Here is a 23,570-nt window from a genome sequence, read left to right as displayed (position 1 = left end):
GAAGCCTAATCCCCCTGTTTCATCTGTATTATCACTATGTACGAAACATCGATATTTAAACCAAAATATGGGTAAATACACAGTTTCCACTGGGAACGTGATTGTCATCAGAACACAACTGTGAAACACAGAAGCGGTTTAGCATGTTTAGCAGTGAATGTAGCCATATTTTGACAAAATGTAACAACTTTTTACTACAGTCTACAGGCGGTGAATGTTGTTAGGGTGGAGTATCACTTTAATGTCCAATACACATTCTTATATTCCCAAGTGAGTATATGGGCATATTCCAAGTCACGTCTTCTGTGTGTAAAGTCTCTTCAGGAGCTACAAGGAAAACAATGCACTCATTTTTAAAAACATTTCATGAAATGTATGTATACAGTACATGTTAGATGTAGTACCCTTTTTACCCACGTGCATTGTGTAAATCAGCTTTTTTGAATTATAAGGTGTAAGTGGGAGTCTACATGGCCTGCATGTGCAGATGGCTCTGACTCCTCCATACAGTGCTTCAGGGCCCGGTCTGTTTGCATTCTTCTGGTAGGAGCGCTGGGCTGCTGCCAGCTCTTAGCTTCACACACACTCACAAATACACATTTAAAAAAAAAAAAAAGCTAACAGGAGGTGTGGTCGTGGAGTCCTACTGGTCAGACATATGGCTCTCTGTTGGAGACCCTATGCATTCCAAAGGTCCAAAACTCCTGCTTAACAACAGATTCCTGCTTTAACTTGATCCATATGAACTTTAGGAGTTGTCCAAAGTGCAGGGTTTTGTGAGATTAGATTTGATTCAGTTCAATTCACCCCATCTCCACTCAATTTCATTCTGATTACATTTAAATGCCAGGTGATTCAGAAAGTCCAAAAAATCCAACAATGTATGCCTCTAAAACACTGAACTCTATTATAGTGTTCTATGGAAGTGACAGTAACTTGGCAGACAACACAAAAGCATAATAAAATTGTTTTATTCCTAAAATAATAAATTTAAAGTAATAATGAAAAATAAAAGATGGTTATGGTCACATTGCAGTCATAATTGTATAATTTACAACCAAATTTAATTAAATAAAAATGCTTCAATATCACCTGTATGCTAATGTTCCAATATTACCTTTTATGCAATTTACTGTGGAGCCTCTTTTTAAGTTACAAAACAAATCAAATTTTTAATTTCAGGCGATTGCTCGCTGTATGAGAGCAATATGAGTTGAAGATGAAGTATTAGTCATAGTCAGCTCCTTATATTGAATTTTACTCATTGATGCTGCGGCTGGCTTAGTGATATTTAATCTTGTTTGTCCTCCCCCTCCCAGGTAAACGAACATCTGAAAGATATCGTGGCTCAGGAGCAAAGGAAGAAGGAGACGCAGACTGCCGAGCCTGCTGGTAGTCCTCGGGTGGGTGTTTTTTCTCATTTCCTTTCCTCGTCCGGCTTTAATACTCCACTAACTACACATATATATAAATCTTTAGTTTGATGGACAGTTTCAAAGCAGCTAAGTGAAATCCTTGGGTACACAACAACATTCTCCTTTTGACTGACAGCTATTTGTCCCAGACCTCTGTCACTTTGATATCTGGGACCAATTTCCTTGACAGAACTCAGGCTGAGTTCTGTCCAGCTACCATCGAATAAAAACTCACTCACATACAGTATGTCTGAGCTTTAGACAAAGCTCAATCTGTATTTATTAAATGAAAAAGATGGCAAAAGCCAGGCTACGCCTTTAACATCATAACTAGTTTGTCTGTCGTAACAACTGTATAAGCTTCACTCACTTTATTTCTGCCTTAACCAGCAGATCAGCGCTCTCCGGTCTAATTAGTCCAGCAGTCATTTAGTGCAGGATCACCCAAGTTCAGGTTCCAGTCTGCAGTCCATATCTGTTATTTAACTGACTCTAGTATCAGCAGTAATTTCTAGTGCCATAAGAAAGGCTGGTGTGGACGGTTTATGTGTGTTTGTGTTTGTATTTGTGTCTGTGTCTGTGTCTAACCACGTATATATTATATATTTCAGTTACTGGAGTAATCTGTGTTTAGATTTAGTCCTTTGACGCTGCATTCACCATAAATTCTTCACTGATCCACTGAATAGTGTATTAATTCACTGGAAATAAATCAGTTTAAAATCCCACAGAATGGCATATTAAGTTAAAGTATAGTCACTTCACGACAATCACATCTATACATGCATTAAGGCTGTACAATAATGGGAGAAAATGGGATGTGTGATACATGTTTTGGATATTTCAGTGGTGCTATGAGATCAAATAGACTTAAGTATGTGATTTTCCTGTGTCTTAGAATTGGTATGTTGCGACCCCAGCCCTGCTTATTTTCAGGATTAACAGCAAAGAACAATAATAATAATAATCTATATATTCAATATGCAATCGATAACATCTTTTTTTGATTCCAGAGGGAATTACAAATACAGATTTAGTATCAAGTGGCATGTTAGCCTTTCGGCCAAAGTCAAACAATTCCCAAGCTCTCATCAGCTTTCCAATAACCGGAAGGTTTTTACTGTGAAGCAGCTGCACCAAAAAATTGTAGTGAAATGTCTGAGTTGGCTAAAATGTTACCTTATTGCTCAATAAAAGTCGGTCTAAATCTGTACCATTTCATTTGGGAGGAATGAACTTTGCAGCTCAAAAAACTACTGCAAAGGGGCAGCAGATACTCCCCACTTCATGAATTTCAGGACTGCATATGTGGAAATTCATATCACAACAGTGATAAAAATATAATATATTTTGCAAGTATAAAGTCTGTGTGTGTATGTGTCTGTGTGTATTTATGACTCCATTGTGAGCTACCAGTCAGGCTACATGTGCAATTATGGTTTGGCAGTGAGGGTCAGAGTTGGCATCACCCTGACACACTAGAGTGGAGCAGGGAGGAGGGAGGAGGGGGGAGGAGCAGGTGAATGATGTCACTCTCCACACCCATCTTCATCCGTCACGCACTGCTTTATGCCTCTCACCTCCGTATCATTCATTATGCACCACCAGCAGTTTTTCAGGAATGGAGAGCAGTGACCTCTCTGCGGTTCTTGAATGATGCAGAGGGTTTTTGCAAGTTTCACTGAATCCTGAAAGTCATGAACACCCTCAAAACACGTTAGATAACAATGAGAAATATCAGTTGGCGTTCATCAGCATCAGTTTGCTCTTCTCTCTCCTCTATTTGCCTAATTCATTTCCCTTTTCTACAAATCCAAGTTGCCCTGACTTTAATCTCTACTAGACTCCTCCCCATTCGACTCTACATCTTTTCTTCACCAGACCCTCCCTCGCCTTTACTCCTGGGTCACTGTCAGCGATGCGGCGTAAGCTAGGAAGTTTACCTAAGGGGAAAATATTGCAACCCTGTCCCACGTGTTTCAGCATGCAGGGAGTCGAAAAGGGAGCACTGCAGTTTATGTGTGCGCGTGTGAGTGTTTCCCATCCCAGTCCCAGGGCTGTGCAGATTTCCACAGTGTTTGATGCTGATCTGACCAGTCAGTGTGCAGACGCAGCACTGCATGCCTCAGCTGTCCCTCCCAAACACACAGGAAGATGCACGCACTTTTAGCTGGTGTGGCTCAATCAAACATAAGTGACATCATATCATCATTAGATTTTTGTGTTTATGCTTGATAAACGAGAAAGGTTCTTCCAAAACTAAAGTCACAACGGACCCTTTTTTTTTTACAGCGGAGTCACCCAGACTCTGACTAAGTGTCTCACGTGTGGAGCCACGCCTGCTCACGATGTGAGCATTAACACATCCACTTGTTTGGCCCCCAAGCTGGGGAGCTGGCCCTTCAATAACATCACGTCACATGGACTGAGGTGTGGGTGTGTTTGTGCGTATATGTGTGTGTTTTTGAGTACATGCTTGTATCCTCATGGTGGCCGTCTCTCTCTCTCTCACTCTCTCTCTCCTTCTCTCCCTCTCTCTCTCTCTCTAGTTCATTGCAGATATTGTTCCGGTCTGAACTGTGGTGAAAGTCACAGTCATTGAATGATGCAGTCCTGTGCTTTCAGATGAACTACAGTGCACTTGTGTCAGTCAGTGTGTCTGTCTGCAGTGGCTGAAATAATAAGATTCTGTATCCCGTGTGTCTCTCACCTTTAAGTTAAAATTTTTACTTCATTTTATTGGTAGTATGGCTGCCAAAGAAAATAACAATGAGTAATACAGTATTGAAAAGCTGATTTTTTTTTTTTTTTTTTTTTTTTCCCCTACAGAAAAAACAAAAAGCTGATTGAGAACCATAATTAAATAAAGTATTGTGTTGGACGATTTAAAAAACACTCTGCTTGTTGTTAAGTCAGGACAGTTTTTGAACTTGCATTAGTGTCTGACTTCCAGTCCTCGCTGCCTCAGACAGGAGACCTTACATAATAACCACTCACTGTGTTTGGCAGGGGAACTACAGTCAGTGTTTTGGCCATTTGAATTTAATCTTGAGTTTGCTTTCATCCCAGCATTGTTTGTTTTCTCCTTCTTAATGTTTTAGTTTGTATAATTATACAGCTGCTGAGGTGCAAGTGCCAAGTCTCTTAATGTAGATTAAACACATGTGTATCAGTTATAATGGGAAAATAATGAACATAATTTCTATTAGGTTGTCATGAAACCACCAGATTACTCTATGACCCTCCCTCCCTTTTCTGCCTCTGCAATCAGACCCATAAAATATATAATTCTTCAGTTTAAAAAATGGAAAAAAGTTGCAGTGTTTTCTGGGGGGAATAACAGCATATGCTGGTCGTGTCTTCCTTATTTGTGTGAGGAATTGTCATATTTTATTCCTTATTTCATTCAGACCGAATAGAACGTAAGCATCAATGTCCCATGTTTGCCTCTGACTGATTTTTAATAACACCGCTCTCACAATAACATCAGTCGATCAGCCCAAAAGAGGTGAGGAAATGGGAATTTCGGTCAGTAATTTCATTATCAGTGACTGACGACAAAAAAACAGAAGCAAACAAGGTATGTGACTCAAACTGCAGTAATATGTTGAAAGTAGTGCACTACTGTTTTGATTTTTTTTTTTTTTTGCTGATGCCTAGTAGCTCCATCTACCCTCCCCGTTTTCTGTCTTTGCAGCATGACTGCAGTGTGAGTCACGCAGGCAGCCTCTGTCTCACTCAGACATAGAGAGACATGTACCCTCCTAGGACAACAGTGTGGAGCTCACCAGGGCAATGGGGCGGCGGGGGGGACTGCGAAGGCAGCGTCAGGGCAGAGAGGAGAGAACTAATCCTTTTAAGTTGCAAAAGCTGAGCCGCAGCTCAACCGGACATGTCTGGCTTCAGAGGATGAACTCTGATGGGAAGACGGAGAGCAACGGAATGATTGAAGTGGGGCTGGTTGGGCTGCATGTGTGTAAATACACAAGTATAGTGTGTGTGTGTGTGTGTGTGTGTGTGTGTGTGTGTGTGTGTGTGTGTGTGTGTGTGTGTGTGTTCTGTAAGGAGATGATGGATTTGGGCCCTACCTCTCCCCAGGGGTTTTATTGGTCGTCTTAACAGATTTTAAAGTCGGTCTGACCCTGCTTAGCCCACAGTTAGATCATTACTTCAGATGCAGGCAGTCTTCATCTCCCCTGTCTTATTCTCAAACTGGGGCAGCTGGGAATAACCTAGCATTAAAAAAGTTCAGGTTGACCACTTAATAAGTGATATTGTCTCCATTGCCATGCTCCCCTCCCGCCCACCAAATTTTCATCTTGGCCTGTAAGCCGGCATTGAGTTTTTTTGGGGTCACATATTGGGGCGCGCAGCTTTTTAGCTGCTTGACTTGAAGAGGTGAAGTAAGCGCAAAGTTTGTCTGTCTCACTCTGCGCTCACAAACACACTGTGTAATGTCACTGAGTTTCAGTGCGCTACAGCTAATGGTTCCTTCAAGCCAGGAATCTGGTTTGGAAGACGTGTATCAGAATCACTTAATTTGAATCTCGGATCTGGATTCTGTATATAACTATACAAAATATGGTCTGTTTTTGATCATGGATCATTTCTGCAGTCCACCATAATCTGATCTGTCAGTGCTCTTTTTATTTGATGACATGCCTGAGATCAAGATAGTCACATCCCTGCTGTGATATCAGTTTCAGAGGCAGTTCATTCAAAGGCAAATAGATGATTGATTAACTATTACGTTGTGCTGTAAATTCGAGTACATAAGGTGTGTTCCACTGATGGCATCAGACTCATTTCATCATTTCATCCTCTTGCTACCTTTAATATTTGTTTTGGGGTTTTCAGTACAAAGCAGCCATATTTTCCCACGAGCCAAGGTTTGCGTTTCAAGTTGAGGACTTGCCAGCCACTTTGAGTGGCACTTAGATTTGGTTCTTTGATGGTTCCAGGTAGTGTGGGAATTAGCTGTTATTGAGGCAAGCCTCTCCTCATCTGGAATTAGCTTACATTGTCAGTGGATAGCTGACAGATTGGTTACATTTATGCAGTGGGATTGTTATTTGGTGTCCTGTAGCGACTGTAGGTCTTCAGCTGCCGCCTTTTCACTTTAGCGACAATGAGATACTGTGCATTTCCGGATTTTGATGATGCCATACAGTGTCCCTTAATGCAATCAATAGGCCCATTGGCTGTCACAGGAATCTATCCTGCACACACACACATACACACACACACACACACACACACACACAAAAACAAACCTGCAGGCAAAGCGACTATCTTTCATACTCAAGAATTGCAGCAAAGTTATAATGACTGTCTATATTTATTTTTTTAATATTTTTTTTATTTTCTATTTATTTTCTATTGTATTTTTTTTGTAATTCATATCAGACAAAACTGTGAACTGACAACTGACAGCAATTGTGAAAAGACATACTTGAAGAGTAACAATAACAATCTTGTCATGCATTTGTTTTATATTGGATTTGAAATCTTTCTTCTGTTTTCCTTTTCACACTGATGAGATTTGGGAGACGTTCAGGGGGACAAATTATATTTTGAGTCACAGTGCCATTTTATTTGAGTGAAATTGTGAACACTCAGCATAGCTAATATTTGGGCTAGCCTTAACAAAACACTCATTCTGTATTCTGCAAAAGCCTAAGATACTGTATATACTCAAAACTTAACACCACATTACACTAAACACAATTTCAGGGTTATTTATGTTGTGTGGGCTGCTTTTCTTGCTCTCTCAATAACACACAGGTTTACCCTCTTTGGTCTCACACCTGTCATGTTTTCTCTCGTATTACTAATCGCATTACGAACTAATCTCACTAACAGTTATTTCTTTGTTGTTGTTTTTTCTTTTGCTGTGCTGCTGCAGTCTCCAACCAAGTGGTACATGAAGCTTGTGCCTGTAAGTCAACTATTCCGCGCTACGCTCTTTCATCTACGTATCCATAGTGAGCCTCCTCCCTTTTTCTGTCTTGATTGCCATCGTTTTATCACAAGTGTGCATCACAGACTTCAGTGTTACATAAACACAGCTTTACCTCTGTTATCCTTGTTTTGATTAACAACTAATCCCCTGTGTTACATCCATTTGATTTAATGTACAGCAAAAATATGAAGAAAAATTCTGAAAATGTCTGTAACTGTAATTATTTGCCATTAAGATAAAGTAGAAGTGTGAATGGCATTAGAAATCAGTTATCCTGTATTATTGGCTAGAGTCTCTAAACTGCAGTTGATTGGTATAAGCTTATGGTTATTGAAATCAAGGGTTTATATATTAGGAATATGTATATTTGAACTATTCATGTACAGCACTTCCATGTATTTGCTAATAGGAAGGTTATTGTCAATGGAACAAGACACCCTTGGGGAATCACTGAAGAGGTCCCAAGAGATTTGCCAAAAAATGGGGGGGGGGAAGCTCAGTTTTATTAGAATTTAATTTCACAGATGGGAACATTTTGCATGAAATGATTTCAGAGTCTCTGTGCCAGCACTCACTGTAGAACGCTCTTGTAACATTATCTCTTTTCAGCACAAACATCGTCTGTGAATGTGTAGACATCTGTATATTCATTCACCCACTGTTACTGTATATACGAAACGGACTCACTGCTATGACAGTTTTGACTGTTTTTCATTTAGAGTGCTATCTGTAAATACTTTTTATTAAATAATACGCAACATGTTCAGAGGCTAATTATTTTTGATCTTTATCACAACATTAGATCACGCCATCTGGAAAAATCAATTGCGCAGGCCTAATCACTACCACAGTGTTGTTTCTGCTCAGTGAGCTCACTATGACTGTTTGTTTTCACCAGCTGAAACATTTTACTACAAAGGCTCCAGAACCATTCAGTTACCTTCATGAGTGACTCTAATGACGCCTCGATGTGTTTTGAAGTGTCGCTGCTGCTTTAAAGAGACATCAGTGATACAGCTGTTGTGATGGTTGCACAGTTACACTGTACATGACTAATTTTGCAGCCATAGGTAATGATTGAAAAAAGAAACGACAGGACAAGTCTAGGTGCTGTAGATGTAGGCAGGGTAATGTTGGCGCTTTGGTTTATAGGCATGTATTTTATGTTATGCAGGCTAGGTACAGGAAGGAGCAGGCCTCGACCCAACAGGTTCCCTGGATCCCCCCAGTGGACAACCTGCTGAAAGACAGCACAGACGGCTCGGCCCTGGGCGCTCTGCTGCACTTTTACTGCCCTCAGCTGCTACCACTAGATGGTAAGGAGGTGGGATGATCAGCGAGTGGTCTGAAGGAAGTGTTGTGTGTGTGTGTTGGTTCGGGGCAGGCCGTCTGCAGGTCCCTACAACACTACAAGATGTCCTTCATTTGTCAGCAGGAGGAGTCGGAGTTCTTTTGACCCAAAAAAATGAGCTCAGAATTTTGCTAAAGTTGTTGAAATTCCCACCTTTTAGAACATTTTTTTTTTCTTTTTGCTGTTCATTGAAATTGAAAAGGAAAGTAATTGTTAACACAACATGTTTCAGATACGGACACTAAAAAAAAACTTGATCTCATACCAAAAATAGCAAATAGCAGGACTCTGAGCCCAGTGATTTACTGTACCCGGGCTGTTTTTGTTGCTCACTAATTTTTGGTGTTAAATATGTCCTGAGAACACTTTTATTTTATTTTCAGGATATGCAGTTACAGTTTTGTCCACCTCCGCTGAATGGTTTACTCGTTAGAGCAAAGATCAGTCACAAACAAGTGATGCCACATAATCACATCACCTTGCTGATGAAGTATGTTGATAGTGGGCCAAATACACACAAACACTCACAAACTCACTCACACATACATAGAGTACATGCAAACGCAAGTATTCAACTAAACCGAAAACATCACAAGGACAAAAGATTAATCAGTCAGAGATTTTTTAACTGTATTAACACACAGCTCCTCCCACTGTCATGATTGGTCAGTCATTTACAAACCATTACCTCTTTAAAACGCCTCAGAAGCTCTCTGCTTAAAGACCCTCAACGCTGTACTTCACACACTGCATACATCTCTGATCTTACCATCAGTACCATCAGCACTTTACAACCAGAACCCCTTTAATCATCAAATTCGTCCTGACGTCACGCTGACCCTGACACCTGATGGCTCCCTCTGCCCTCCCAGATGTCTGTCTGAAGGAGAACATGACGCTGTCCGATCGGCTGTACAACCTGCAGCTCATTCAGGACTTCTGCAAAGACAACCTCAATAGCTGCTGCCACTTCAGCCTGGAGGACATGCTCTACGCCTCCTCCACCATCAAGGTACTGCTCAAAATCTACAGCATGAAAGTTTGGAGTCACATTTTGTTTCAAGTGAGATATTCACTTTAACATTTTAAATCATATGACCCTCACTCGTGGATCAAAACATTTAAGTTTAGTTGTTAAGTCAGTGTAAGTCTTTGGGTGAGAACATTATTGTATTTATACAGAACAGTACCTTAATTTTAGAGAGTTTGAGTAAGAGCTAATAATTGTGTTTTTAAAAATATGCTGAAATCATTTTGGAAATGACATTTTTTTTTTTTCCCTGAGTAAGAGTATGTATTTTGTGCCACTAGCTGGTCTTGAAATTTGACCTCAGTTGTAATTTTAAGGAATTTCTGTTCTTTCTAAACATCAAAATGTGCAAAATGTCACAGAGTAAAAAGCTGTGTTTTGACATAAAGGATGTTTTGTGATACTGATCCTGTTTGGTTGGTGTCCAGAGGTTCTCTCTGCAAAACAATTCTCCACTCTGAAATTCCTTTTACAGTGAGTGTGTAATAGTCGTTGAGCTGCTGAACTACTAGCACATTGAAACTGTCCCTTTAAAATGTAGCCAGTGTTTGTCAGCAGAAAGGAACTATGCCAGTGGTAGGTAGTAGAAAAACCACCATATGAAAAAATTTAACCCCGTACGAAATGATTGTTAAACTAAAATCCAAAAAAGTGGTGGGTCTTTCTTATGAACCAAGTGGGAAATTTCAGGGTCTTAGTCGGCACATTTACAAAATTACAGAAAAAGTTAATGATGTTGCCATAAGCCGACACAAATCCCATAAGTGTTGATTAATTCATGGATTTTTGACTAAACAAATTAGAAAACCATGTGGCATTGTATCCAGAGAGAGAGGCTAAATGAAACAGGAGAAATCAGCGGCTCTGTAGGCCAGTGTGGTGAGTCATGCTGTGGAAAAACCATTCAGTTCGACCTGTCTGTCTTCACCAACCACAAGCATGGAGAGCTGCACTCAGCCTGCTCTCCTAACATGTCTGCATGTGTTTTTTAATTCTTTCCTCACACTCATTGCATTTCTTCCTGTTTTAATTTCCTTATTTAATTTCCCATCCATTCCTTTTCCATTCCTTCTCTACCTTGTCTTTCTTTCCTGAATTCCCTCTCTAATTTTCTTCTCAAACTTGTTTGCCCTGTCTTTCTTTCTTTCTTTCTTTCTTTTTCTTTTTTCTGTTTTTTCCTTTTGAGTTTCCTTCTGACTCTCCGTGATATTTCTAATTTTTTTCCTATCATACTGTGTCCTATCATACCTGATCTCTGTCACTCACCCATTACTCCATCTCTCTCACTTACAAGCTCAGTTTATCTTGTGTTCATTCCCACACCTCTCTTCTGAGGTCCATGCCACCGCTGTTTATCCACGTGTGTGTGTGGTATCGAGGTTGTCTTCTGCTGATGTGGGATTATTGATTGCAGTTTCGTGGTATATAAATGTGTGATGCTGCTGGAGTGCATGTGTCATAGAAACAATGAGGACACTGTATTTGACAGTGAACTCGCTCCCTGTCCTACTTTTCTTTCTTCTATGATAAAAACATATACAAGTCACTTGAGATCAGCCACAGATCTGGTAAAAAATATCCAAAGGTGACAAAAAGGCTTTATTGTTCTCAACTGGCAGAGGTGGCACAGTGCTGGACTGCTGTCCATGTCCAAACCGGAAGAGAGTGCTGAAGTTATACATAAGTTTTCCAGCTCTACTTTTCCGTGTAGTTTTCCTACTCCTATTCTTCTTGCTTTTCAGAACCAGTTATGCCAGGGAATTAATCGGAAAAGGGGTCTTAATTTGTGAAACACATGCTACACTTATGCTGACAAACATTTCATTAGCTGTGTTTTCTTGGTCAGTTTCTGCGTGCGCATACAGTATATCTCTGCTGCGGGGAACTTAACCTTTTCATAAAATACCTATAACGGCTACTTGAGTCCACAGTTCCCACAACACCCCAAAACAGCCAGAGTCACTACTCTGTCACATAAAAAGCATAATGGCTGCCACGGTCACATGTGCCACTTTTTGTCTGGTGGTTTGGTCTGTAACTTTCCCACCCTGTTGTGTGTTTTTGCTTGTTCCTGAAGTGTCCAATGTCAGCATGTTTTGTCACAGAGCTGCATAAGTGGTGTGAAAAAAAAAAAAAAAAAAAATAGGTTATATTTCTGGATGGGTTTGACTTTGCCTGTCCTCTGATACGGGACTGTTGTCCTCAGCACAGATGGAATACATGTTGCTGAAAGATCAAACATCGATAGACTGTCCAAACTGACTAAACATCAGCTTTCAAGCGACTTTAAACTTTACGAACCTGCTTTGCAGTTGTAGTTATGTTTCTATCCTTTACACACACTAAGTTAAATAGGTTAGTCAGCAGAATTGCATTATATAGTCTTTGTGGACACTCATAAGAAACATTTGTAATAGTAATGTAGTCTTTCGATGTATAAATAGAATTGTTTTGTTTTGGGTTTTTTTGCTAATGCAAATTGTATTTCATGCTTTCATCTGAAGATAAAGAGAGAAAAAAATTGTATGACTTCACTTTACAAAGGTTAAATGCTCTGACAAACAATAGAAACGGAGACCTGAAGTACTGAAGCTTAGATGTGAAAAACAGAGCAGTGCAGGCGCTCAGTAACAGCAATGCTGACATTTGTACTAATATTATAGTAATATACTGGATATAAATCTTTAGAATTCAGGAGTAAAGCCCTCATGTCTCATTTTGTGTCGGATTCCTGAAAACGTTATCCATTTCACATTCTAAACAGCCCAAAGCTCACATAGTGTACGTTGACTAAACACACGACATAAAAAAATAATAATGGAGTTTTCTGAACCAGCCGGTATCAGAAGTTTGATGACGCTGATTCCACAAGAGATAAAAATAAAATCCCAGTAGGGCAGAGTTATTGCCTAGGAGCAGCAGTGCAGCCAGAACTGCATACACAGCCAGTTAGATTCAGTAACCTTGACCCAGTTTCCAGGTAGTCACAGCCTCAGCAGCTGTACGCTGTGGCCCGTCATACTAATGGAGACCTTATTATAGAGATTGAGCCGAAACATTAGACAGGAGGGGAAGTGAGAGAGGCGTTGATGTGGAAGAAAATGAGAGCAGGAGAGAAGAGATGAGGAGAAGTGATAAGAGAGGGAAGGGAAGAGAGAGAGACGGAAAGCATCTTTATGCACTTGATCATATGTTTAGACAAGCCCGTCTAAACCACAGAGGCAACAGAGGCACACACACCATGACAAATATCACACTTAGCTGAAAGTGGTTCTGTTCTAATTCGTCCGCCAGATGTGATTAGACATTATTAGATCTGATGTTTTCCATTTAGAATGAAGAACACAAAACTATATGAAGAAACATTCATAAATTATGATTGAACTATGGATATTTTGCATAAAATCAACCAACATGCACCATTGTATGTTAACAAGGGTTGCAACTAATGATTATTTTAAATGCAGATTTTTTTTTTCGACTGATTAATTGCTTTTTCTATAAATTGTCAGAAACGTGCCTGTTATAATTTCCCAGGGCCTTGTTTTGTCTGACCAACAATCTTAAAAAAAGATATTCTGTTTACTATCTTAAATGACAAGGAAAAAACAATAAATCCTCACAATTGAGAAACCAGAGCAAGGGATTGTTTTTTTTTCTTGAAAAATTACTGAAGTAATTATCGATAAACAAAATAGCGTTGCAAAGTTGAACACGACTAAGTTTTGCATTATTGAGATAAATGTCCCACATTTTACTTCTTGGCTGAGCAACACTAACATGGAGGACATCAAAACTCAATGAAAAGACAAAACCTGACAAATAAGCACTGTTCAGTTTAAACACGAGGGCTAGACTGTAGCTGGTGTGGCTTAGACACTTTAATAGATATTATCAGTCATCTGAAGACATCAAATACAGTATGTGCATAAAATTGGAAGTGAGTGTGAATCCTGACAGTGTGACCATTTGACAGCTGAGCGAGTGTCTTCACGCCCACCCATACACCCGTCTGTCTGGCAACTTCACCTCAGATTCTGTGCTCTTTTGTCGCTAGAAGTCTACATTAAACTGGAAGTCTACATAAAACGCAACATTTGGTATGTTTGATCTGGCAGGGATCCGTCCACATTATGTTCAGTATGCCTCAATGATAGACAATAGATTAGCCCTCAGTACTCAACCCCCAAAGTCACAGACACCACACATTACTTAAAGCCATTCTTTCCTATAATGGACACCGGGCTGGTAAATCACGTCAACCCCCTCCCATTTACTGACTCTCCATTTAATTCATTAACAGAACATCTAAATTACCATCTGTGGATCCGAGAAGGAGGAATGAAATTCACCAGCTTTGGGTTTTCTCCAGCGTTTGCTTCTTTTTTAGTAGACGTACTGAGGTTGCCCCGAGGAAGGAAATGAACACGCTTACAGTAATTCGTAAGTTGCCTCTTCAATGTGGCTCTCAGTAAGTTGATCATTTGTTTACAACCTGACCACTGGTTGTCAGCAATGAAGGATATTTGTTCCACCGTTAGGTATGAGTTGACCATAGTAACACACAGTATGATGATGAACTAATTCCTCCACCTATTAGCTGATATAAACAGTGTGACTTGCAATGAGCGTTGCATCAGAACAAACCCCAGTCTCTGGATCACCAGCAGGTAAGGGGTACGAGGGTTATGTGAAGTTCAAGTAATGGTTGCCCTTTTCAGTGTCATGATACCATCATCAATTCATCACTGGATTTTTTTTTAAATATGTAGCTTTGGTCTAATGTCTGTGTTTGGCCTTATTTTCAAAATTGTATTACATTATTTTTTATCTGCTTTTAAAAATGTAACGTCAACACGGGTTTTTCAGCAGGCAATTGAAGGCAGCCTGCTAAACTTGGCAGTAAATCAAGAGGGTGGGTTTTCCAGATTGGAGTGAGTCTGTTTGTCTGGCTGCAGGACCCAGATCCTTTGATCAACCCTCTGGCCGAATGATTGTTGACATTAATGCCCTGTGAATGCTCAGTGTGTGGCTAGGTCGTGTGTCTTACTGAGTCGGATAATGTAATTTGGAGTTTGCGACCTGCTGTTTAAATTGTAATGCACGCGAGACCTTTACATTGCCAGTGCATTTAAATGTTATACCATTCATGTGTGAGTGTGTGCATGTGTAGTACATGCAGGACAGGGGGGGGGGGGCTGTTTGTGCCCATCCCTGCAGAGTGGATTAGCTCCCCCCCATCAACCCCCACCTTCCTCCACCCCACGCTCTTCCAGTAATCACCAATCAGGTTCCTGTTTTCATCCTGAGAGTGACACAGTCTGACACTCAAATCTCGAAACAGCCAGATCTGGCAACGCTGGAGACCTGGCAGCCCACGAGGTAGTAATGCCAGTCAGTTGGGAGATTGGCGCAGTTGTGGTGCGGTGGTAGGTTTTTGGGGGATCTGTGTGAGTGTGTGTGTGCCTGCCAACTGGTGGTATTAAGCGATAGCACTCACACCAGGTGTGTCAGTAGTAGTCAGATGGACAGATGGGAAGAGACAATTGAGGTTGGATTTGTGCCACCGATCTGGGCTGAACAGAAGATAGGAGATCGTTCTCTCCCTCTATCTCTCTTTTTTCCTTCTGGCTCTTTCTTCCTCTTTTCATCTTAACCAAGGAATGCTTCAAATCCTGAAAACAGCCAAAGGTAAACAGCACTTTGGTATTTTACTTGGTGTTTGTTAGCAATTCTATGCTTAAGAACTATTTAACCCCAGACACATAAGAAGGGCAAATCTAACTCAAAACATAGGTTGAAAAAGATGATGGATACAATGAAACATTTTTAACTGACCCACTGATGAAAAACTTAAACTCTAAAGCAACTGTTCAGTTTGCACATAAAGATGATAAATAGATGTTTTTCTGCTTGACTTAAATTACTTTGGACTTGTGCTCTACTGCTTCTCACACCTAAGGCAGATTATATCATAGCAGACACACCTTTTCAGACTTTTGGAGCTCTGCACACTGGCATGTAAGGTAAAAACAAAAAGGGGTCAAACAAACAAAAAAAAAATATATATATAAAATGCTGCAGTAACGCACAAGGGAGGGAGGACCAGTATTGCGGGCGGTAATTGTCTCTGCCCCTCCTGGTGAGCTTTTGGGCTGCAGTTTAGGGGCTTAAGGCGTGTATGAATGATGTCTGTGTGCTAGTGTGTGCCTGGTAGAACGAAATGTTGCTGATGAAGTGAATCAGGTATCTTTAAAGCTGAGCCATGCAGCATTGTCTTTGTCTGGAGACCAGGGACTGAGGGGCAGGGGGGGTGCGTGTTTCCTCAAGGTCGTTCCTGCTTCACTGCACTCGTTTTGCATCGGCATATGTACGTGTGTGCATGTGCGGATCTGTGAGTGAGTCCTGGCATGTTCAATGCAAAAAAACTGATCAATTTGGCCTAATAATTGATCAAGTGTTGATTCAAATCTGCGAAAGTGGATGAAAAAATATGCCTGAGATGCATTCTATTTCCAATGCAATATATCAAGATAATGGTATTTATTTAAAACAAGCAAAGCTCCCTCAGGAACAGCTGGAATTATTTCACCCATTATAGCAAAAACAAAATTGGGTTTCACTTTTTAAAAAGCACTTAGACTAAATATGAGAATGAATTGAATTTTTTTAAGTGTTGGCAAAAAGAGCAACAAAAGGAAATGGACGCTACGCTGGCTGAACCATGCGGTGTTTCTTCAGTGATGTCTATTGAAGGCCATACACTGTATCGTATCTCTTTAATACAGCGTGACTTATTTATTGTCTTTACAAAACAAATGTAGTGGTCTTTCACAGTTCACACATTTTTACTTTGTTATAAGAAAAAAACAACAGTGGTTAAGGGAAATTTAAATATCCTGGGTAAAAAGGCTTTGCAACATGGATACGGTGTCGACAAGCACTTTGACCTCCCACTGTATGTTGACCTGATTTGGACGTTTACATGACCTGGCACAGCAGTAGCAATAATCCCTCGAACATTTCTTACCCGTCTAATTCAGGTTGGCTGGTCGACTGCATGCTGTGCAATTGAGAACAGAAGAAAAATAGCTGACCTCTATGTTATAAATTAGGTTAATGCCTTAATCACTCCTCTGTACGACCACAGGTACTATTGACATTATTTAGTAAGTGGATGATTAGCGTATCCAGCATGTGAAAAGCCATGATGCTGGTTACATCTGGTCAGGTAACACCAGAAAAACATCTCACAGTATGAAAAGTCTGGATCCAGAATAAGTGGGGAAAGGCACAATTTCATTCAACTGGACCTCACTCTTTAGGGAAATTATCTTTGCTAAAAAAATGATAAAACATAAATATGTATTCCCTTGCACATTACTGCACTTTAGTTTGAGCTATGAAGCATCTTTTCCGTAAGAGGATTCTCTGTGAAATGGAGCAAATTGGTGAATAATTTATATGGAGACTGGAAGGTACAAGTAATACTGATATCTGTGGGGGTCAACAGAGACACCTGCTGGTGAAATAGGTAAAATGCAATTGTAAGAGGCAGTACTGTGGTTAAAGTGACAATAGGACATATAGAGAATTTGTCCCTTGCAACAGCCATTTGTCTCTTTGAAGAATCTTTAAACTGAGTGGTTGAATGTAACCCAATCCCATGTTTTTTAGTCAGTTTTGTTTGATTTTCTCTCCAGAATAACTACCTGGTGTTCATAGCAGAGCTGTTTTGGTGGTTTGAGGTGGTCAAGCCGTCTTTTGTGAAACCAAGAACGCTGGATAGCGAAGGCACAGGTAAGTCCTAAAAGATTCAATTTTATGATAGAGATCATACTAGCAATAGCAACAGCGGTATCATTCATTGAGAGATTGGTGGTAGGTGCTAGAAGTAATGGTAGCTGCAAAGCAATTAGAGGGAAATTAAAGTACAGTATTGTGTTGCTATGCATTGTGAAAGCACAGTTTTATAATTCGTCTCTGTTTTATCGCTTCAGAGCCTTCATCTTTGTTGAAGAGTATGCCAACCATCCCTATCTCCAAGGCAACTAAGAGAAGCTTCATGGAAAGACCCCCCAGTCCTGAGAGACTTGGGTAAGTTAGTCCAAATGATTGTATTCAGTGTGAGATTTTAAAAAGTGAATTCTATGTGATGTATGTACTTCAAAAAGCGCAATAACAAGGCACTTTCATTTCCGGTTGAGTGGAGCTGGTCTTTGTCCGTTTAGTTTACGCTGGTTGGTGCGCACCACGCATTTGTGAATATATGGGATTCCTTAAGCCAAATAAATTCAGTTTGTATGGCAAAATCCTTATCCGGACAAATTAAGACCACAAAGGAAAATAAAAACATTAATTACAATGTATAACATGACTGTCATTTTCTTAATCTCATTCTCTAGTTTGCCCCTCCGACCCCAGCCTAAAACTTCAGGTGATTTTTAAAAAATGTTTATTTTATTTATTTTTTGTTGTTGTTGTTTTACCCCAATTGTACTATTAGGTAAAAATATCAAAATATGTTTACTTGTAGGTACAACAACCTGTATTTTGAGTCTTACTTTGCTTACGTGTGTCCTCCAGGGGAGATCAAGCGGTCAACCTCAATGTCTTTTGTTGATGGCAACCTTGGCACCTGGCCCAAAGAGAAAAGGTTAGTAATATTGCTGTCCTGTTCATGTGCTGCTCATTTAAAATATCCAATCCCCAAGAGAAATAATCATCCCATGGGGATTAAGAAAAGCGTATTGTGATGTTGCCAAACCAGGCTCTCTCCTCAAATAACCTTTTCAAATTTGTTTGCAGAAAAAGTATCTGTAGATTTAGTTACAGTATCTTTTTTGTTTTCTGTTAAGGTCTGGGCCTTATGGAGTTTCTTTTGACATCCCCTTTGACAAAGAGGACTCTGCTCCTGCCCCTCTTTCCTCCACACGGGGCATGGTCAGGTCTGTTAGCACTGATGATGGCTCTGGTTTCAAGGTCCACCACCTGCCCCGTGGGATCAAGCGCAACCTGTCCTTCCAGCCAGTGAATGGCCAGAGTGTTGGTATTGAGGAGGAGGGCTGCCCAGACAGCCTAGCTGGTATGGAGCCTGGCAGGCAGTCTTATCCCAACGGACATGGAAGTGTCATGGCAACAACCCCGTCCATGGAGGAGGCCCTTCAGATTATCCACAGTCCTAGCAGGCCCCCAGTGGAGGGCATCAACAATGGCTTCTTCCTGCACAGTCAGGACCATGGGGCTACTGTTGGTGTCTCAGAGCCAGTGTCAGAGGGGGACTCCAAAGGACCTCTGAGCACCACAGACACCACAGAGGTGGACACTGGCATCCATATCCGAACAGAGGACATGCTGGATGAGGATTCCTCTCTTAAAGACTGCTCTGTTAACATGGAGCTGGATATGGACACGCCAAGCCCTTGTCCAAGCAGCCAGAGTAAATCCCCTTCTGGAGTGAAGTTGACCAGCTTCGCTGAACAGAAGTTGAGGAAGCTCAATCCATCAGCGCCGGACTCAGGGAGGGGCAGCAGCAGCTCCCTCAAGACCACTCCTGAGGGCTCTGAGTTTGGAGTCTCATTATCTGTCTCTTGGGCCCCGACCCCTGAGCACAGCCCCATCCATCAACAAACCACACCACCCCTTACTGCTCAAGAATCTCCCACAGCTGTCCAGCTTCCACCCAATGACCCTGCTCAAGTCATGGCTACGGAAATGGTGCAGCTGAGGATGAGGCTGGAGGAGAAACGGAAAGCCATTGAAGCACAGAAGAAGAAAGTGGAGGCTGCTTTTACAAGGCATCGGCAAAAGATGGGTCACTCAGCGTTTCTCAATGTGGTAAAGAGAAAAGGGGATGGGGCTGCCAGTGGAGAAGACGGAGGGAAAATTGAGGGCGAAGGCAAGGCAGCAAGCACAAGTCCCATCTTTAAATTTGGAAGGAGCAAGGCAGACACACCTGATGGGGCAGAGCAAAGCATCACAACCTTCTCTTGGACAAAGTCACCCGGTGCAGGAGAGGAGGGTGGACACAGTCATGCCCAGCTAACCGAGGTGGATCTAACAGAGTATACGCGCTCTATTGAGAAACTCAACCACTCATTAGCCTTCCTCCAGACTGAGATGCAGCGACTGGCTCAGCAGCAGGAAGTCATCATGACCATGAGGGAGCAACAACATCAGCAGTCGTGGGTCATCTCTCCTCCAAATACAAACCCCTCACCACAAAAACACAGTCGGGCCGGAGCTGTTACTCGATCCTCAGGACCCTCTTCTCCTGCCGACTCCCCTCGCTCCACCCACCGCTCTCCAACCAGCATCAAACGCAAATCTGCCTCCTTCCACTCACGTAATCCCCGCACTGCTCGTCCCAGCGAGCTCAAGCTGGCCCCTTACAGTCGAGTCCTAACTGCCCCGCAATCTGTCGATAGCATCCCAAGGCTACGGCGATTTTCTCCCTGCCAGCCTTTGGCAAGTTCCTTCGTTTACATGGGGGACAAATCAGCAACCGCCAATCCGGAGACAGTAGCCAAAGACGGAGATAAAAACAAGGAGACTGATTCCCTCCTTTCCCCAGAGAGGGAGCTTGCCTGTATATGTGTAGCCAGCCCACCCCCCAGCTCCCTTAACCTGCAGAGCAAAAGAGAGAAAACAGAAGTAGATTCAAATGCCAAATCCCAGGAAACTGAGGCTCACAGCCAATCCAAGATCACCGACATGGAAACAGATTACAAGAAAGCCGGAGTTCAGAAGTCAGCTGTAGATATCAAACCTACCATAGAGTCATCATTTCCCGAGGTTCTGGCCCAACCTGTGGTAGAAACCTTCACGGTGACACCTACAGAGATCCCTCCACAACCAGAAACTTCAGACCAAGCAAAGAGCAGCTTAATTGAGGTTCCTCTGTCAGTCGTGAAGCCACTGGAGGACCTGACACTTGATGATGGTTTGGAGATGCAGGGTAATGTGGAAGGCCTGGATGAGGAGCAGAAGATGTGTCGTGGTTTCTTCTTCAAGGTAGGCTGTTGTTTCAGAGACCTTCTGTCACCATATTACATGACAAAATGTTTGGACTTTCCTTCATTTCATTTCTACCAATTATCGATACTTTGTAGCATCTTCTCCTTTAGTAAACAGCACAGTAACAACACAGGCGTTGGATCACCAGCAGCATAACTAATAAAAACTATAGCATGCAGCGTCCAGGCTGCGGCCGTGCAGAACCACTGGAAGCCTTAAAATGCAGTGGTGCACCTTTGGAAAGAAAGCAATTATACATTTTAACCTAGGGCAGCCATGTTTGTTCTTGTTGCTAACATGAGATGATGAATGGTTCCAGAAACACACCGGCTGAGGACAGCGTTTCTCCCCATTTATGAGTTGTAAGGTGGCTTAATAGCTGCAGTCTGGGCTTCGATGTAGGTCAGAAAACTGGGGCTGTTGTGAATAATTCAGGCACAGCTGTGGAAATGTGGGGTTGGAGAAGGGTTAGATTAAATAGTTTGTGAGAGTGGATACTGAGGGATGAGCAAAGGATGTTCACATGAAATAAAAATCTAGATGAAACTTACTTGTATCATATTATATAATATGGTGGTGTACTTACTCTATGTTGTAAACAACTGTATTCAAATTGAATTTTTTACTGTAGCAGTGCACTAAAAGCATGTTTATATTTATTTAAGAAATTCAGTGTGTGTATAAGGTGTGATATTTGACAAACCATGTTTTCAATAGTCTCCTGCTCTCTTGCTGTAGTCAAAGTTCATTCAAACTATGCATCTTAAGGACAGTGAGATGTGGCCACAAATATTCCACCCAAATAGTGGAAATACAGATTTTTTTTAAAAAGTTTCTTGTAGTCCCATAATACAAAAATTTTGGATAAAAATAGAATTATAAAATTGCATTATAATCGTTTAAGTGTCTGGAACAAATGCAGAGGAATCTAACCTTTCTGGCTCAGAAAAAATCCCCTACTCTGTTGTCTCTGCCAGCCTTTTAACTGAGTTGAACTTTCGCATTAGCAGCTCAGGTTTTGGATTATCTCATTTATTATATTAGATTAGGTGAATATAATGATTTAAGGAGTATCACACAGGAAAAAAACTCAGCTCAGCCTCTTGATCTACAGCATGTCCCAACCATCGTCAGATAAAACAGCAATATACTACATAATATTCAGTTATTATCACTGCATTCTTATTCTGCTTAGAACAACATTTACCTTAAGCAGTGTAAGGTGACTGGCTTTGTTTCCTTCATGATCCAGGAGGACGGAAAGGCCGAGGAGAACATGGCCCAGAAGAGGGCGGCGCTGCTGGAGAAAAGGATGAGAAGGGAGAAGGAGAGCCAGCAGAGGAAAATACAGCTGGAGGCTGAGCTGGACCAGAAGAAAGAGGAAGCTCGGTGTGTTCACACATCTGGAGAATAAGTCCATACACATTTTCAGAGCACACAAGTATAGGAATGTAGTGCTCCTTAGTCTGGGGAGGGAAAAATGTACTTATTCAAGAAGATTACTACTTAATGAATACCCAGCATTAGAAATATTTGACACTTACATTCGCTAATATTGGACTCTAATAACGTAATACTTTTTTTTCTTTGTCATTAACTTTTTATGATAATTTTATATGTTTTGGTTTATGCATTTCTGCATTTATGTTTTTCCTGTCTATCTTTTTTTCTGTCTTTTATTTGTTTATCTTTTTTATTTTTGTTGTTCTGAATGGAGTTTTGCTAACACTATGGCTGCAACTACAGATCATTTCATATATCGATATATCTATCTGCCAATTATTTTGCAATCTAATAGTCAAAGATGACATCCTCAAATTGCTTGTTTTGTGCGACCAACAGTGAAAACCCAGAGATATTCAATTTAATGTCACCAAAGATAAAGACAAGCAGAACCTACTCATATTTTTGAAGCTGGAACCAGAAAATGTTATTACATTTTGTTTTAAAAAAGGACTCAAATCATTAATCATTCATCAAAGTAGTTGCCTTCAAAGTAACTTTCTCTCAGCTTGCTAAACTATTAAACAATTTTTAGCAGTTGTCGGTGTCTTGAAACAGAATATAAATTAAAAAAATTCCACTACTTTGAGGAAAATAATAAGGTAATTTTCATCAGAAATAATAGTGTGATTTTTACCTATACATTAAGTCATTTTATACTTGATATGAAATTACTAAATGTTATGTTTATTTTCATTCCTTCAGCGTATAACCATACATAATTCATGAATTAAAAACACTTGCAGTGTTTCTCATCACTGCTCTGACTCTGCTTCCATCCCTCTGGTGTGTCCGTTCAGATTGAAAGCAGAGGAGGAGCGTCTCAGGAAGGAGGAGGACAAGGCCAGGAAGGAGTTCATCAAACAGGAATATCTCAGGAGGAAGCAGCTCAAACTGATGGAGGACATGGACACTGTCATTAAACCTCGACCAACCGGTGGGGCCAAGCAGAGGCGGGGCCGGCCAAAGTCCATCCATCGTGACAGCATGGACTCCCCCAAAACCCCCGTCAGAGCTGCCACAGGTAACCATGGGAACGACCCCCACTCGGAGAGGTCAAGGTCATCCCGTCTGTCGACTCTGTGTCCTGCTGCCACTCTGCTTTGTGCCACCTGAACATGTCTTATACATCCAGCTAGTCTTTTTATTACTTTCCTCATGTACCTCAAACAAGTTATTCTTGTTCTATATAGTTAAAAAGAAAAAATGTTTATCCAATTTGGTCATTTTAAGCTTTCAACTGGATGAATTGTGATATTTGCATTGATATCAATATTGATATTACAGTATAGA

At 41.0% G+C, this 23,570-nt stretch overlaps 1 protein-coding gene across 4 annotated transcripts in view; it reads left to right on the top strand.

Moving 5' to 3' along the window:
* The window catches only part of camsap2a (calmodulin regulated spectrin-associated protein family, member 2a), a 52,003-nt gene that overhangs the window by 21,962 nt on the left and 6,471 nt on the right, over positions 1-23,570 (top strand). For 3 of the 4 annotated variants that reach the window (XM_040128164.1, XM_040128163.1, XM_040128166.1), the window contains exons 4-13: positions 1,320-1,403; positions 8,552-8,693; positions 9,601-9,740; positions 17,462-17,558; positions 17,759-17,855; positions 18,164-18,195; positions 18,345-18,414; positions 18,617-20,771; positions 22,027-22,163; positions 23,078-23,301. In XM_040128164.1, the coding sequence (XP_039984098.1) occupies positions 1,320-1,403; positions 8,552-8,693; positions 9,601-9,740; positions 17,462-17,558; positions 17,759-17,855; positions 18,164-18,195; positions 18,345-18,414; positions 18,617-20,771; positions 22,027-22,163; positions 23,078-23,301 (3,178 nt within the window). The remainder of the gene's footprint in view (positions 1-1,319; positions 1,404-8,551; positions 8,694-9,600; positions 9,741-17,461; positions 17,559-17,758; positions 17,856-18,163; positions 18,196-18,344; positions 18,415-18,616; positions 20,772-22,026; positions 22,164-23,077; positions 23,302-23,570) is intronic. The other variant, XM_040128165.1, reaches the window with a different exon arrangement.

The sequence above is a fragment of the Xiphias gladius genome, chromosome 6 (assembly GCF_016859285.1).
Source record: "Xiphias gladius isolate SHS-SW01 ecotype Sanya breed wild chromosome 6, ASM1685928v1, whole genome shotgun sequence".
Taxonomy (NCBI): Eukaryota; Metazoa; Chordata; class Actinopteri; order Istiophoriformes; family Xiphiidae; genus Xiphias; species Xiphias gladius.
Note: the sequence above shows the minus strand (reverse complement) of the source record. Positions and strands in the feature narration are given on the sequence as shown.